This window comes from Histomonas meleagridis, assembly GCF_020186115.1.
Source record: "Histomonas meleagridis strain 2922-C6/04-10x chromosome Unknown scaffold_61, whole genome shotgun sequence".
Lineage (NCBI taxonomy): Eukaryota > Parabasalia > Tritrichomonadida > Dientamoebidae > Histomonas > Histomonas meleagridis.
The window spans coordinates 176,723-191,788 of record NW_027150931.1 but is presented as its reverse complement, the minus strand read 5'-3'; the positions used below and the strand labels follow the sequence as shown (position 1 = coordinate 191,788).

Sequence of the window (15,066 nt, the reverse complement as noted above, 5' to 3'; positions counted from 1 at the left end):
AAATCTTTAATTGATGAATTGTTTTCACTTGTTTTTGATTTTGATTTTGATTCTTTTTTATTTTGTGATTTATCTGAAACAAATGAATCCGAATCTTTATTTGTTATTTTAGTTTTGTTTGAATTTTGTTTTGATTTATTTGATATATATGAATCCGAATCTTTAATTGTTGTTTTGTTTTGATTTTTCACATGTTTTTCTTTTTTCTTTTGTGATTTATCTGATATATCGGAATCTATTTCTACTATTATTGATTCTTCATTATCCGATTTTGTTTTAGACATTTTCTTTTCTTCTTTATTTTTCTGCTTTGTAATCTGCAAATCTATTTTTGTTTTATTTTCTTTTTTATCTTTTCTTATATCGTTTTTCTTATCATTATTATTTCTTTGTGTTTCCCTTTTCATTCTCGGTGATTCTTTTCTTTTCTCTTTTATTAAATTCGGAATTTTCATTCTTGCACTTTGTCCATGTTTTTCTCTTCTTGCCGAAGTATTTTCATCATTTTCTCTCTTATATCTTTTCATAGTTGCAGCTTTATTATTCAACATCATATGCTTCCTTTTGTTTTCATCCCTCTCCGCCCTCCTTTGTTGTTTTTCTTTACTTTTCCGTATCTCTCCCGGCGGCATTAGTTCCGGCAATAATCGCGGCTCATCATCTTTAAAATCTCGCCTGTAAACTATAGCCATTGTATTAGACTTACGATGTTTAGCTTCTTGCTTTGGACTACCTTCTTTATTTCGCTGTGAAAGAACAGTTTCGCGATTCTTAAGATAACCAAGTTGAATACTTTGACGAGATAAAATTATCTCACGACCATGCTGACGATTATTAACAAATGACTCTCGTTCTTCGGATTGTGTTTTGCCAAGTTTAGATTTGGCATTCTCATAATCAAACAAAAGTTGTTTTTGTGCACGTGAATGTTCGATGCGTTGAAGTTTTTCAACTTCGATTTTAGTGGCTTTGGCTCGATCAAACTCTCCAGTAATGCCCATACGACGTTCACGCTCCATCAAATCAATGAGGCGTGGCGATGGCTTACGATATTTTCGTGGTGCAACTTCTTGCCAATAATGATCAAATTCTTCTCGCTCTTTTTTGTGCTTCTTTTCAAGCTCTTGTGATTTCTCTTCGGTAACGCTGTCATAGTCTTCGAGTTCCCGTTGAAAATTTTCTTCAGCATTTTGAAGAAGATCCTCATAATCTTGATCAAGATTATTTCCTTTGGCAGCTAAATTACCTTCATTGCGTCTGTTAATTTCTTGGCGAACACGCTCATAAAGAAGACTAGACGATTTTCCTTTATCATATTTTCGATTCATTGCACAATATGTGGAGTATTCATGTAAGTGATCCATCAACAAATACAAATGGTCAGTATCATAATCTTCGAAGTCACGAGATTTATTGGAGTTGATTAGATTATGTCTCATTGATATGCATTCTTCATCTTTAAGAAGTGACTTTTGATTTTTGTCGGGTGAACTAGAACGCCTTTTTTTACTTTGAGTTGGAGAATCTTTTTTGGTTTGCTCACTTTGAATCCTTGATGAATTTGGTCTAGTATTTGCTTCTTTTTTTGATTTGTTTTTGGTGACTTCTTGGCGATGGCTTGGAGGGTGGGATCGCTTTGAAGGTGCTAATTTTTGGCGTCCATTCTTATCCATAAAATTTCCTTTTCAACAAACGTTTGTTGTTTAAATACGTTAAAAAGTATTGAATGATTTACATGTTTATGTAAACTGATTTCAAGATTACATTGATCCAAGTTCCATAATATAATTTTTTATTAGCTTTGCGCATTTTGGTATTTTTACGTTGAATTAAATTCTATGTAATTTTGTAATAATTCAACAATTTCTGTGTAATTACACAAAGAGGCAATTGTAAGTGCTGTTTCAAATAATTTAAACAATATCCACATTCTATTATCAAACATTAAAAAATCATTATAAATCATAATAAAAACAAATAAATATCTTTAGCATTAACATCAATTCCTCCGTGTTCAAGAAGTAATTTAACAATTTTTTTGTAACCATTTAAAGATGCAAACATAAGTGCTGTTTCACAAGATTTAAATAATTTCCAAATATTATAAGAAATTATTGAATTATTATAATATATTTGAAGCCAAACAAACAAATGTTTTTAGCATTAACATCAATTTCTTCTTGTTCAAGAAGTAATTTAACAATTTTTTTGTTTCCATTAAATGATGCTAACATAAGAGCAGTATCGAATACTTCAGATGATTTCCAAATAAAATTTTGAAATAAAAATTTTTTTGAGTAAATAGTTAATGAATTATACAAACTTTAGCATTAATATTAATTCCTTTTTGCCCAATAAGTATATTAACAATTTCTGTATAACCTTTTAAAGAAGCATATATGAGTGCTGTTTTAACTAATTTAAATAAATATCAAATATTACCTCAAAACATAAAATCTTTGAAAGAAAATCGAAATAAAAAAAATAAATATCTTCGTTATTAATATTAATTCCTTTTTGCATAAGAAGTAATTCTACTATTTCTTTGTGGTTACTTTTTGATGCCGATATAAGTGCTGTTCAAAAGAAATTAAATTTCTCCCGTATATTATTATTAAAAATTATATCATTAAAATAAGCATAAAATAAAACTAATGAATATCTCTATCATTAATATCAATTTCTTTTTGTTTAAGAAGCAATTTAACAATTTCAATATGACCCTTTCCAGATGCTTTTATTAATGATGTTTTAAATATTTTAAATAATTTCCAAATATTGTTTTGAAATCCAAAATTATTTGAGTAAAGATAGAATTTGTTATTCAAACATTTTTTTCATTAATGTTAATACATTTTTTCCTTAAAATATATTTAACAAGTTCAAAATTACCTGATTCTGATGAAAATATCAAAATATGTTTTGGTATTCGTTTTAATTTAATAAAATATTTTACTAAAAACATATTTCCATTTCTTGCTGACTCATTAATAATATCATCATTAATGTGCATTCCTTCTTTTAGTAAAAATGCGAAAATATCATAATTATGATATGAAATACATTTTTTCCCTAATTTTTCTAAGCTATGAATTTCTTCAATTTTATTTTCATAAATATATTTAAAGATATCATTTTTATGTAATTCAATTGCGATTTCATATGCACCTTTAAATGATGAATGATTTTGTTCACATAAATGAATAATTTCTTCATTTCCACCTGCAACTGCATATTTACCTGTGTTTTCTACATTAGCACCATTCATAAGTAAATATTTAAAACATTTAACATCAGAAAAAAATGCTGCATAATCAATTAATGTAACATTTTCTTTATTAACAAAATCACATATTTCATAAAGTGAAGGTTTTATTATTTGATTAAAGTCAAAATCATTTTGTGATGATATTTCTTGAAGTTTTTCTATTTCATCATTTCGAATTATTATTGCAATTTTATTCGGATTATGTCCTTCTTTAATTAATTTCTTGTGTAATTCCCATCATTCATTGAAAGTTCTTTGTAATTTTCTCTTACATAATACGAAAATCTATCATTTAATTTTTTTATTTCTTTATTTGACATATATTGCATAAAATATGAATTTTTTATATTTCCTATGTTTTTTTGATCAAGTAAATTACTTTCAATCATTTTCGTAAGAAGATAGTATGATTCTTGTGTCTTTTCATCATGAAGAAAATGTTCATATACATCAAAAATGTTTGTTTCTATATAAATTTTCACTTCTAATTTTTTAATTTCTTTAAGAAAATCCAAATATAAATCAACTTCATTCATTCGCATAACCACAGCTACATGTACAATTTTAATGATAATTAAATTAAAAGAATTTGAATGAATATTATCAAATTTGTTAATAATTGATATTGCATATTGAAAAATACTTTCGTTGTTTAAATTAAAAATTAAACACTTAATGTATCGTAATGTTTCCCATTCATTCTCATATTTTGTTTTAGAAATTGCTTTCATTCATCATGTCACTTTTATGAATAAGCTATTGATTAACCCTAGTGAAAAAGTTGATTTTTTGAATCGATATTGATCGTGGAAGTTCAAAAATTTTTTTCAATTAGCTTCGTGAAATTATCTTGTAGCCATTTAACACACAATTTAGATAATATTACATTAATATGGCATTAGATCTTTACTATTATCATTATTACTTTGCAATTGTATATCTATTTTTTTTATTATTTAATTCAACTAAATAACTGCAAGATATAACATTTTGGTAATATTTTCCTCACTAATTCACTTTCATTTATATGCAATATACAACAGTTTTTTTTATTAGAAGTCTCATGTGTGCAATTGAAGAAATAAGAACATATTTAAAACATTAATTAATCGACTTAAGTCTTACAATAATTATTTCAGAAATGATTTTTACAAAAAAAAAATGTTATTTTCATATTCAAAAAAACTAATTAAACAACCTTAAAATAAAACAACCTGATTTTTTCTTATCTGTTTTTTCGTTTGATTGTGCAGGATTGACTACAGTAACGGGTTGCTCAGAATTGTAGGATTCTAAATGTTTCTTCGCAATATATTGAAATAAGGCTTCGATTCCTTCGCCCGTAAGTGCACTTGTTTCGAAATATGGTATAGATTCTGATATGGAACTTGCTTTCTGTTGGCCTTCTTCAAATGATACTTCTCTATTTTGAAGATCAGTCATATTACCACAAATGGCTATATTAGTAGTATTGTTGATCTCAACAACATCGCTATACCATTCACCAACATTTTCAAATGAACTGCGGCCATTCTTTTGTGCTTTATTATAACTTCCAACAGCAAAAACGATTATAACTGCATGGACATTCCGATAATAATTTTTTGTAAGAGACTTATACACTTCTTGCCCAGCTGTATCAACAATTTCTATGGTAATTTCCTTTCCATTTATGATGAAATCTTTTTCAAAAATTTCAGCACATGGCGTATGACCTATGTTGGGTTGAAATGAATTATAAGCAAAGCGTACTGCAATTGCGGTTTTTCCAACAGCTGTATCTCCAACCATTGCAACCTTGAGCTTGATTTTACCATCAGGTTCCATAGCACTTATTCTCAAAATTCCTTCGGACCAAATATCAATTCAATTTTTTTTTTTTTTTTTTTTTCAGACGCATTCAGTCACTTTCTTTGTTGTTGAATGGCATTTTTATCAGTTTTTGAAAAATTGAGAAGGAAATATTTTTTTGCTTTTATCTCAATAAATATTCTACAATTTTTTTTAAAACTTAATAAACTTGATTAATAATCATAATAAGCCATAAAAAACCTATGTATGACATAATTCTAATGCTCAATTTTTCAAAGTTTTCATACATTTTCGAGATCTCAAATTAATGGTTTAATTATAATTTAATTAATGGTTTAATTATAATTATAATTTAATTAATGGTTTAATTATAATTATAATTTAATTAATGGTTTAATCAATTATAATTGATTTTGAATTGTGTTAGATCAAAAATAATTCAATTAGAAAAAATATTTAAAATAATAATATCTTATAAAAAATATAATAAATTACAAAATAAAGCGAATGAGCTAAGAACCTTTCGCATCGTAAATTATTTAATCTCATATTATCGCATAACTACTTGCTTAATTGATTAAATTTATGTTTATACATTATATAAACAATACCATGTACTGACATTTATGATTGTGATGGTGTGGTCACGTTTTGGAACTAAAAATGATGAATTTTACCGAGAAAATCTTAATTAATTAAAATATGACGATAAAAAATTTGTGTGTCTATCGTTAAAAAATGTGATGAACGGTTCGAAATTTTGTGACCATTTTTTGTATAGAATTGAAAATTAATTTCCCATTTTTGCAAAAGAGATAAAGATTATTGATTGTTCTATCTCCTGATATTGGAGTTCGTAAAAATACAAATCAAGTTCTTTTCATTTTGAATCTCATATACAATTTTAAAAAAACATATCTTTTCACATATTCGAAATTTTAGATGTTTAGCATTTTATGCTGAAGAATCATCAAAAAATAAAAACATATTTATTCATAATAATTTTCATATCCTTCAACAAGTTTATCATTTGACATATTTTTCCAAGGTGAATAAAAAGGCGACAAATAAAGGTACCATTTGTTTCTTGGACCAAACGCATCTTCGATATTCTCCAATATTGTTGGCTTTGTAAATTTTTCTCTTGGTATTTCTGCTGTTCTTTCCCATGAAGTTGTTCCTAGCAACACAAAAGCAAATGTTGATGCTGAAAACGATAATGCAAATGAACCCAAATGAAATGCAGAATAAAATATTGCAATTTTAATTAGAAAAGAAAAATTAAATAACCCATAGTTATTAGATTTAATATCTCGATAACAAAGAATTACAAATGTGGTACAGATAATAATACTAAATAAAAAGCCATAAAATGTAAAAAGAATGAAAAATTTAATGTTACGCTTTCCAATCCATGTTTGCGTCCAATTACAATAATGATCCGGTCGAATTACTATACGAGCTGCAGATTTGGAGACAATAGATCTTGGAGGTCGTGGTTGATTACGTGCCCATTTAAGTTGTTCGGGCGTAGTTATAATCCCTTCTGGACCAGGATCAAATTTTGGTAGAAGAGTATCAAGTTCTGTAGGTTCATTTTGGTTTGTAATATCATCTGAAGATTGTTCATATGCCCAATAAAATGGATAATAGCCAGGGCCATCATGAATAGTACGGAAAAATGATGAAAGATATAAAAAATCAATGAAAATTGCAAAAAATAATATCAGATAATAATGTTTGAAATAATGTGTATAATAATAAAATAAAATTAATATATATCCAATACCAATAATTGGTGATGCTGATGGTGTTAATGGATGAAATATCCATGAACCTAATAAAATTAAATTTGAATTATCCATTTTAAGAAAATTAATTCCGAAATGTTTTTCATATTTACCGGAACTATATCCAGGAAAAGGAATATCTTCTGTTACTCTTTTATAAGGTCTTGTCATTAAAATATTTTTCTTAAGTTTTTGTTCATAGACATGTGATATGAAAATAATCAAAATGAGTGAATATTATGATAATTTATTCCCACAAGATTGGAATGATCCAATATCACCAGAACGAAAAGAGTCCCAACAATACAAAGAAATGATGACAGCGATTTCAAAGGTTGAGGAACAACAAAGAAATTCCGGATTTGATGACGACGACTTTGACATTCCGACCTTTCCACGTCCACATCGTAGGTGAAAGCGCCCATGGAGAGCACAACGAAAGCCACACAAATATGTTTAAATAAATTATTTTTCCTTTATTTAAGCGAATCCAAAAGTATTGCATTCTTGGATTGCCATCATTAATTTCTCTTCCAATTCCTTTTCGCTACTATAAGTTGGGAGGTCCAATCTATTACTACAAGTATGAGCGCAAGGAAGTCTTTCATGGCCACCTCCAGGTCCTATTCTAATTTCTCTACCCATATCAGCTAAGGCACGGAATCCACCAACAGGAATTTGTGAAGAACCAGTTAAGAACAGAAGGAATTTCGCCTTAAATTCTGGGCCACACCTTTCGAGAACGTTAAACAGCCAAACGATAATTTGATGATCGGCATGATATGGCCTATCGTACACGCAATTTTTCTTTAAGTCTTCAATATCTATTTCAGGCAACCCGCAAATCAACAAATCCAATTCGTTTGGCTTGAACATCTTTAAGTCTTCAATTGGGATCAAAGAATAAAATCCTTCACAAAAAGCGTCAGTTTGAGCCTTAATTGAAGTGACCAATCTATTTTGTATCATTAATCGAATGAACTCTTCTTTGTTTTCTTCATTAATTCGAATGTTTTCACCATTAGGAACTAATTCAACAGTTTTATGTACTCCCATATCATCGATGTCTACAGTGAAAGGCATATCTAATTCATCTTCATCGACTTTATTATTCTTAATCCAAATCAATGACTTATATAATCGTTCATCTGAGTCTTCAATATCTTGTAAATCCATTGGTAACTTTAACAATGACTTTAAAAATGCTCTTGTTAAATGCGCTTCGACACATATACCTTCTATGATAGTTCTCGCGAGCATTTTACCAGCAAATCGAAAGTATGCGATGTGATCTGGATTAAAGTATGATGAAATTGATGGCTGGAAACTTCTCAGATTTGATGAAGGAGTAAATAATGCATAGTTTGGATTAAATAATTCTTTGATTAATAATGAGAACCAACTACGCTTAATGCCGCCTGCATCAATACCTTCTTCACCAATGAACTTAATGTTATATTCACTAAGTAAGTCACAAGCCTTTCGTTGTAAGCTTTTGAATGAATCAACTAAAACATGATCACGACGTACTTTAATACGTATTGTGTTGGAATGATTGATTTTACCAAATTGGATACGATGAAAGATTTGGATTCGTGGCTTAAGTAATAATATTTCGGGATAATTTTGAAGGAATTTTAATTCATTAAGTAAAACATCGGGATGTTCATCTAAGATACGTGTGAATAATTTTAAGTTATCACTAATGATTTGCCAAAATTCTGGCGCTTGCATTAATAATGGTTTAGGTATATGTAATGTCATATCTAATGATTGATTTGTATCAATACTTTGTGCCGAGTTTACTAATATTGACATTGATTGATTCCGTTTAGGACATAATATTGATAATAATTCTCCAATGATTGGTAAGTTCTCTCGTTTATAATTTGTTAACATATCTTTTAACATTGTAATTAAATCAACATTATAAGTTTCCACTAAGAAATCAAACTCATGTAAATACGTCAAAAGTATTTTGAATGAGTTCTGATCGTTGCCGCCTTGACATGCCGATATAACTTTTTCAAATGTCTTATTGATGTAAGGAGCAAGTTCACTAATGCACTTTTTAGGTACTTTAGATAACAAATTTAAAATTGGCATTTGTAACTCTTTAGTAGAATTAAGTTGGATACTAATTAATAATTGTAAAGCAGCGTTGGGTAAAGTCTCTAATTCAGGGTTAATTAATAACGATAAAGCTTTAATTAAGAATTTGAATGAATTAGTTGATGAAGGTACACGTAAAACATTTAGAATTAATTTCGAACATTTTTCATCGAATTGTTTAATGAATTTATCATTGGTTGACATTGAACTTACGAAATCGATAACTTGATAAAATGTATAATTGAAAGAAGATTTCGAATCATCAGGTTTAAATCTAATTTTTTCTTTCAATAAATCGATAATACCATTTAATCCAATGAAATTATATGTAATATTTTTAATTATTTGTAATACTTGTGATTTATACATAGAATGCTTATCGAATATAATTTCGATTAAAGTTTTATATAAATCATATTGACAAAATTGATCAATAAGTAATTCATCAGGTCCAATATCATCCAAATTCTCTTCTTTAATTTTATTTAATGTTTCTAAGATCGGATATAATATTAAATAATGTTCTGGTAATAATATTAATGAAGGCTTTTGTTGTATCCAACAATCGACCCAAACAGGTTTAGTAGTTAAGTAACGTTTCATAGCTGGTGTAATTTCATCAGGCATTCGAGGTAATGAATAATATAATATTGTTGATTGTAAATCTTCTGTTAAATGTTTAAAACCTTTAGCTGAAATACCTTTCGGTAAACCTTTAGTATGTTGTAAAGGTTCAGGCATATTATTTAATAGACGTGTACGATATTCATTAATATTAAATTTAAATGTACGATTTTTAAGTTTTTCAAATCGATCATAAAACATATCTTTAATTAATTGATATATTTTAATATTATTTTGGATAAATATTAATGGGAATATATGTTGATCTGCAACTACAATTAAATTATTCGAAAATGTAACTTCATAAGGATTTTCAACAATTGTTAATTCATCGATAATTGGCGCTGTAGTTTCATTAATATTATTTAACTTTTGGATGAAATAATCAGTTAATTGCAATAGAATTTGTTTTGTAATTGTATCAATAGTTTTGTTTGGATGTTCTTTGTGGAAATAAAATTGGACAAAACTTAAGAAGTTATATTTAATTAATGATGATATCATTACAAATTGTACAGTAGGAATTGTTAATAATGATTTAATAAGTAATAATATTATTAAAATTTGAGTATCTGAATATGTTTTAATGTTTGTAAGTAAATATGGTATAACTTTATCTAAACATTTAGGTGAATAACAAATATAATGTATTAATGCAATAGCTGAAGAAGATTTCTTTAACTTTCTTAAATCATCATTTTGATCAATGTTTATGTCACCAATATAATTCTCAATAAGTTCAAAAGCTTTTAATGAAATTGTTAAAATTCGTTCGATATCTAACTCAACAAATAAAAATGGTATTATATTAGCTATAATTTGTAATGTATAAAACGCATTTGGTGATTCATTATTTTCAGCTTCATTTAATAACTCATTAACAAAATCAATTAAATATTTCGAAAATGGATGTAATGGATATAATTCTGCACGTGATATAAACATATTTGGAACTCCATAAGGAATCGCATACATTTCATTTATAGCTTTACATAATATATCTGGATATTGATTATATTGTTCGGTTAATGGATCTAATAATGTATCTATTTGTAATGAAAAACGATTATATACTTTCTCAATTAACATTCGATAATGATTAATTCGTGCATTTTCATCTAATATTATTGTAAATATCATATTATAAAAATGATTTGTATTTAATTTAGTCTTATTCATTATAATATTAGTTAAATATTTAGGTGATATTTTCTCATATATTAAGTTTTGATTATTTTTCCCTAATAATCGTATTAATGTAGAAGAAAATGATAAATTTTCTTTTGATTCAATAAATGGTTCTAATACCATAGGATCACCAAATTTAATTATAAATTTAATGATTTGTCGTGCTAATAAATAATCTTTTTCATTAATTGCATTCTTTAAAAATTCTTCTAATATTTTATTATCATTTATATCTATAGGTGGTGGGTTTATACAAATTTTCTCATAAAATATAATAAAATTAGTTGAAATATTATTAGCATAATCTTGGAAATATGGTAATATAAGATCAAATCCTAAAATAGATAAATTCATTTGAATATTTGAATGAGATTCAACTATAGCTTTTGATGAATTTACAAATATTTCAAGAATATTTGGTAAATATTTTTGGAATTGACGTGATACTATTTGTGTATATTCTCTACGTCCTGAACTAATACTTAAAATTGAAGAAAGTAAATCTGCAAATGGTATACAATAAGGCATATCTATAATTGGTACATTAAATTCAAATAAATTAAAGACCATTTGTAATATAACAGTAATAGTTTTAATATCATTAAAAATTGATGAACTATTTCGTCGTAATAATTTAAGAAATTCAGTAATAACAAACGTTTGGAAATCAGTAACATTCTTATTCACTTTGAAATATACTGCAAAATTAGCTTCATTTAAGAAGTTCATATTAACTAAGTTACAAATCCCAGAATAAATATCTCGAATAACACTTAAGAATTTAAATACTAATAAGAAGAATATTAATGAATTCTCTTCTAAGTTAATTATTGTCGGTAAACCTTTGTTACGAAAGACACAAACAGTAAATAAATTTGCTGCTGCAACTAAAGAAATAGCATTTAATGTATTAAACTTAAAATCATATAATGAATATATATCTTTAAATTGTTTTAATACATAACTCTTAATTTCTTCAATAGATTCTGGTGTTTGTTCTTGTATTGTAATTGATGGAATATCATTTTTAAATCCACGTAAATATAATAATAAACTATACCCATTAATAATATATGGCTCAAGTTCTTTATTGCTTAAATAAGGTATGAAATTATTTGGATTCGATAACATTTCCCAATAATATGAATTACCTTGTTTAGCTAATAATATCAAATCTTTAAATCCTTGTTCATTAATAACATTATTAGCATTTCGTCGATTCTTTAAGATCTCATAATATAAACGACATAATTCATATGAAAGATTTTCTTTGTTAATATCAAATAATCCATGTGTTAAATTAATGAATTCTTTATCATCAGTAATTGTCATGTTAATATATTGTGCTGCTAATTGATATAAATTTGTTGAGTTTTGTAAAAATGTGTTCCAAAATTCAACACTATGTGTCTTAAAGTTTGAACGATTATTCCTAAATAATGCTTCATATATAATATTAGAATTATCTTTGTTAATTAAATCTAATAATTCATCAAGTGGTATAACATCAATAAAATTGGGATTATATTTGATGAAAAAGTTCGGATTAGTTTTATAATCAATGTATTTCTTGGCTGTGTTAGGATCTAACGTGAAATCGAAATTAGATAAATAATCCCAAATTTCAGGTGTGATTAATGTGGGATCACATGAAGATAATACACTAGAAATATTGATCTTGCATAAATCACATTTGGACTCAACGGTTTTTCGAAGATATGATATAATTGAATGCTTTTGGGGTGCCCTGATGATGAAGTTAAAAAGAAGTAAATAAAGCTTTTGAAAATCTTCATTAGGAATTAATGGATATATCTGTTCTTCTGACTCAGCATCTAGGATTATAAGAAAGTCCATGCTAGAAATTAAATCTTTCGGATATGATTTGAAAAATTTATGTTCTGTAGCATAATGAACTAACATTGTTTTGAAGTTTTTGTGGATTTTACATTCAAATAGAAGTGGAAAATATTCATTTGCAATGTCTTCAGTTGGATTAGAATTAAGAAATATAAATGATAAAACATTAGCAGAAACATTCCGACTTAAATGAACTCCGTTGCAATCTAATTCGACTTTTGTCTTGTCGAGAAATTGTGGTTTGAGAATTTCTGCAATGTCTGAAAAATATTTGATAACTGTCTGTGGAACTTCTTTTTTGGCTTTGATAGCATCTACAACTAAAGACATCCCTACAATAACCATCGTGATTGTAACATTATTTTGTTGAGCAAAATCGCCAAAAATGGATAACATTTCTGGATAATGTGAATAACATCTTCTTAAGAATGTATTAGCTTCAAGATGAAATTGTATAGACGTTGAAGAGGGATCTAATAACAATTTCAAACATCTCAGAAAAATTGTTTTAACTTCTTCTAATGGTGGACACTCGTCATCTATATCAATGATTGACTGCCTAATGCATTCTTCTGGCGTAGGGTTTTCGAAAACCATAGATGAGTTCTCAAAGAGAAGATCCATTGCAATTACTGTCATTTTTTCCCTTATTCAATTTTATTTGGCAGTGAAAAAGTGGCAAAATTTCATTAACGTTAATTTTTTGTTGTATGTGTTGAACTTGTTGCCAGATTTATTTGTAGTTCTAACCAACAAAGGCAACAATAACAATTTTTCAAGTGCTTTATTTTCAGATAATTTTTCCATAAATTCCAAAATTATATTCGTATTTTACAACACAAAGAACTTCTGCCATTGAAAGAAAGTTAAATTACGAAAAAGTTGCACTTAATATAAGGTTTAATCATCTTCATTAAACATTCCTTCCCGAATATCTTTCCTCTTCCTCTGTTTTGCAATTTCTTTTTCCCTTTCTTTTGCATTAATTATTCGCTCTCTATGTACTTCGCCTTTTTTCCCCTTCTTAATTCTTAATGCTTGAGTATGACTCATTAGCTCAAATCCGAACATTTGATGTATTCTTGTATTCTGTGTCATTTGTTGTAGGAAATACGTACGTGTTATACGCCGAATTGCAGATACTTTTAAGTTATTCCTTCGACCAATAATATGGACACTTTGATGAGAAAGAATTATTTCTTCATCAAAGTCATCATTAATGGTCGCAATAGCTTGGCCAACTTCATTAGTAATTTCCTTCTTGTGATCTTTCTTTGTAATGCTCTTGCTTAAATTCTGAAGTCGAGGACGATAACGGTCGAAAAACGGTTTTGACAATGGAGTGATTTCTTCACTTTTTTCCTCTGCCTCATCCTCGTAGCTACGAAGTATCTCATAGATGATTCCGAAAAGAGGTATTGAAGCCATTATGATTTTATGTTTTTGAGTTGAAAATGCATTATCTAAAATTGAAGTCAAATTTGGATAGAGCTCAGTTGATACAAGTTCAACTGGAAGTGAAGATATAATTAGACGGATAGAGCTGATGCAATTTGCAATCATCTCTGGTGTGAAATTAGGTGATTTCTTTTTGGTAATGAAATCAGTCAACTTATTAAAAACTTTGATAGTGATATCATGATGAGATATAGAAAAAGACGAAGTGAAAGCAATTGCAAAAAATTGAAATGCTTGTTCTTCTGTTATGTTCTTTAGATTTGGCATGATCTCATTGAGTAGTGTGATTGCACACGATTCAAATTCATCAAACACATTAAGAGAAAGATTACAAATCACCGCAAGTGCTTCATCATGTTCATTTTTGGAAGCAGGATTTTTTATTGTTTCTATAAGTGCCAATACAGTGTTATTCAAAAATTGCATTATCTCTTCCCCAATGAACTTAGCTGTCAAAATTTTGTTCATGGATTGCATGGCTGATAATCGGAGTTCGCTCCTTTCAGATGATAATTTTTCAATTAGTGTTGGCCATTCTGATTCCCAATTGTTTAAATCACTGATAATTGTTGATGCTTCTTCCAGAGCAATGTCTTGGTCTTTCCTCTTGTATTCTCTTCGAAAGATAGAACTCATTTCAAGTCAGGAAGAACTGTCCGTTCTAAAACCGCTGACTAACGGTCGACGCTTTGAAGTTGAGCCTGACACCAATTGAAAAAATAACTACTTTTGAATGCAGGTGAAGTACGATAGTGGCATAAAACGTTAATTTCTCTTTTCTGGTCTTTTGAAGCCAACTCACAAGAATTTGGGCATGTTCTATAAAAAACAACAGAAGTAATGTTGGTATCCGACCTCCTATTCTTGATTTAGTCATAATTAATTAATTTAAGATTTTCTGATCAGAAAAGTTTTTACTAATTGTTATTGGTATCACAACTCAACTTCATTTTA

General features: G+C 27.7%; 4 protein-coding genes across 4 annotated transcripts; all 4 read right to left on the bottom strand.

The window, feature by feature from the left end:
* Positions 1-603: 603 nt before the first annotated feature.
* Positions 604-1,673, bottom strand: GO595_010097 (uncharacterized protein; the record flags this gene model as incomplete). Its single annotated transcript, XM_067912739.1, has 2 exons — positions 604-606; positions 684-1,673. 2 exons carry the CDS (start codon positions 1,671-1,673, stop codon positions 604-606), a joined length of 993 nt encoding a protein of 330 aa, XP_067768835.1.
* A 2,780-nt stretch (positions 1,674-4,453) lies between these two features.
* Positions 4,454-5,095, bottom strand: GO595_010096 (putative ras-related protein Rab-6; the record flags this gene model as incomplete). Its single annotated transcript, XM_067912738.1, has 1 exon — positions 4,454-5,095. One exon carries the CDS (start codon positions 5,093-5,095, stop codon positions 4,454-4,456), a length of 642 nt encoding a protein of 213 aa, XP_067768834.1.
* Positions 5,096-7,350: 2,255 nt separating this feature from the next.
* Positions 7,351-8,634, bottom strand: GO595_010095 (Huwe1 protein; the record flags this gene model as incomplete). The annotated part of the gene is made up of 1 exon (XM_067912737.1): positions 7,351-8,634. The coding sequence occupies one exon, from the start codon at positions 8,632-8,634 to the stop codon at positions 7,351-7,353; it is 1,284 nt and encodes a 427-aa protein (XP_067768833.1).
* A 4,920-nt stretch (positions 8,635-13,554) lies between these two features.
* GO595_010094 (uncharacterized protein) lies at positions 13,555-14,748 on the bottom strand (the record flags this gene model as incomplete). The annotated part of the gene is made up of 1 exon (XM_067912735.1): positions 13,555-14,748. One exon carries the CDS (start codon positions 14,746-14,748, stop codon positions 13,555-13,557), a length of 1,194 nt encoding a protein of 397 aa, XP_067768832.1.
* Between the last annotated feature and the right edge of the window lie 318 nt (positions 14,749-15,066).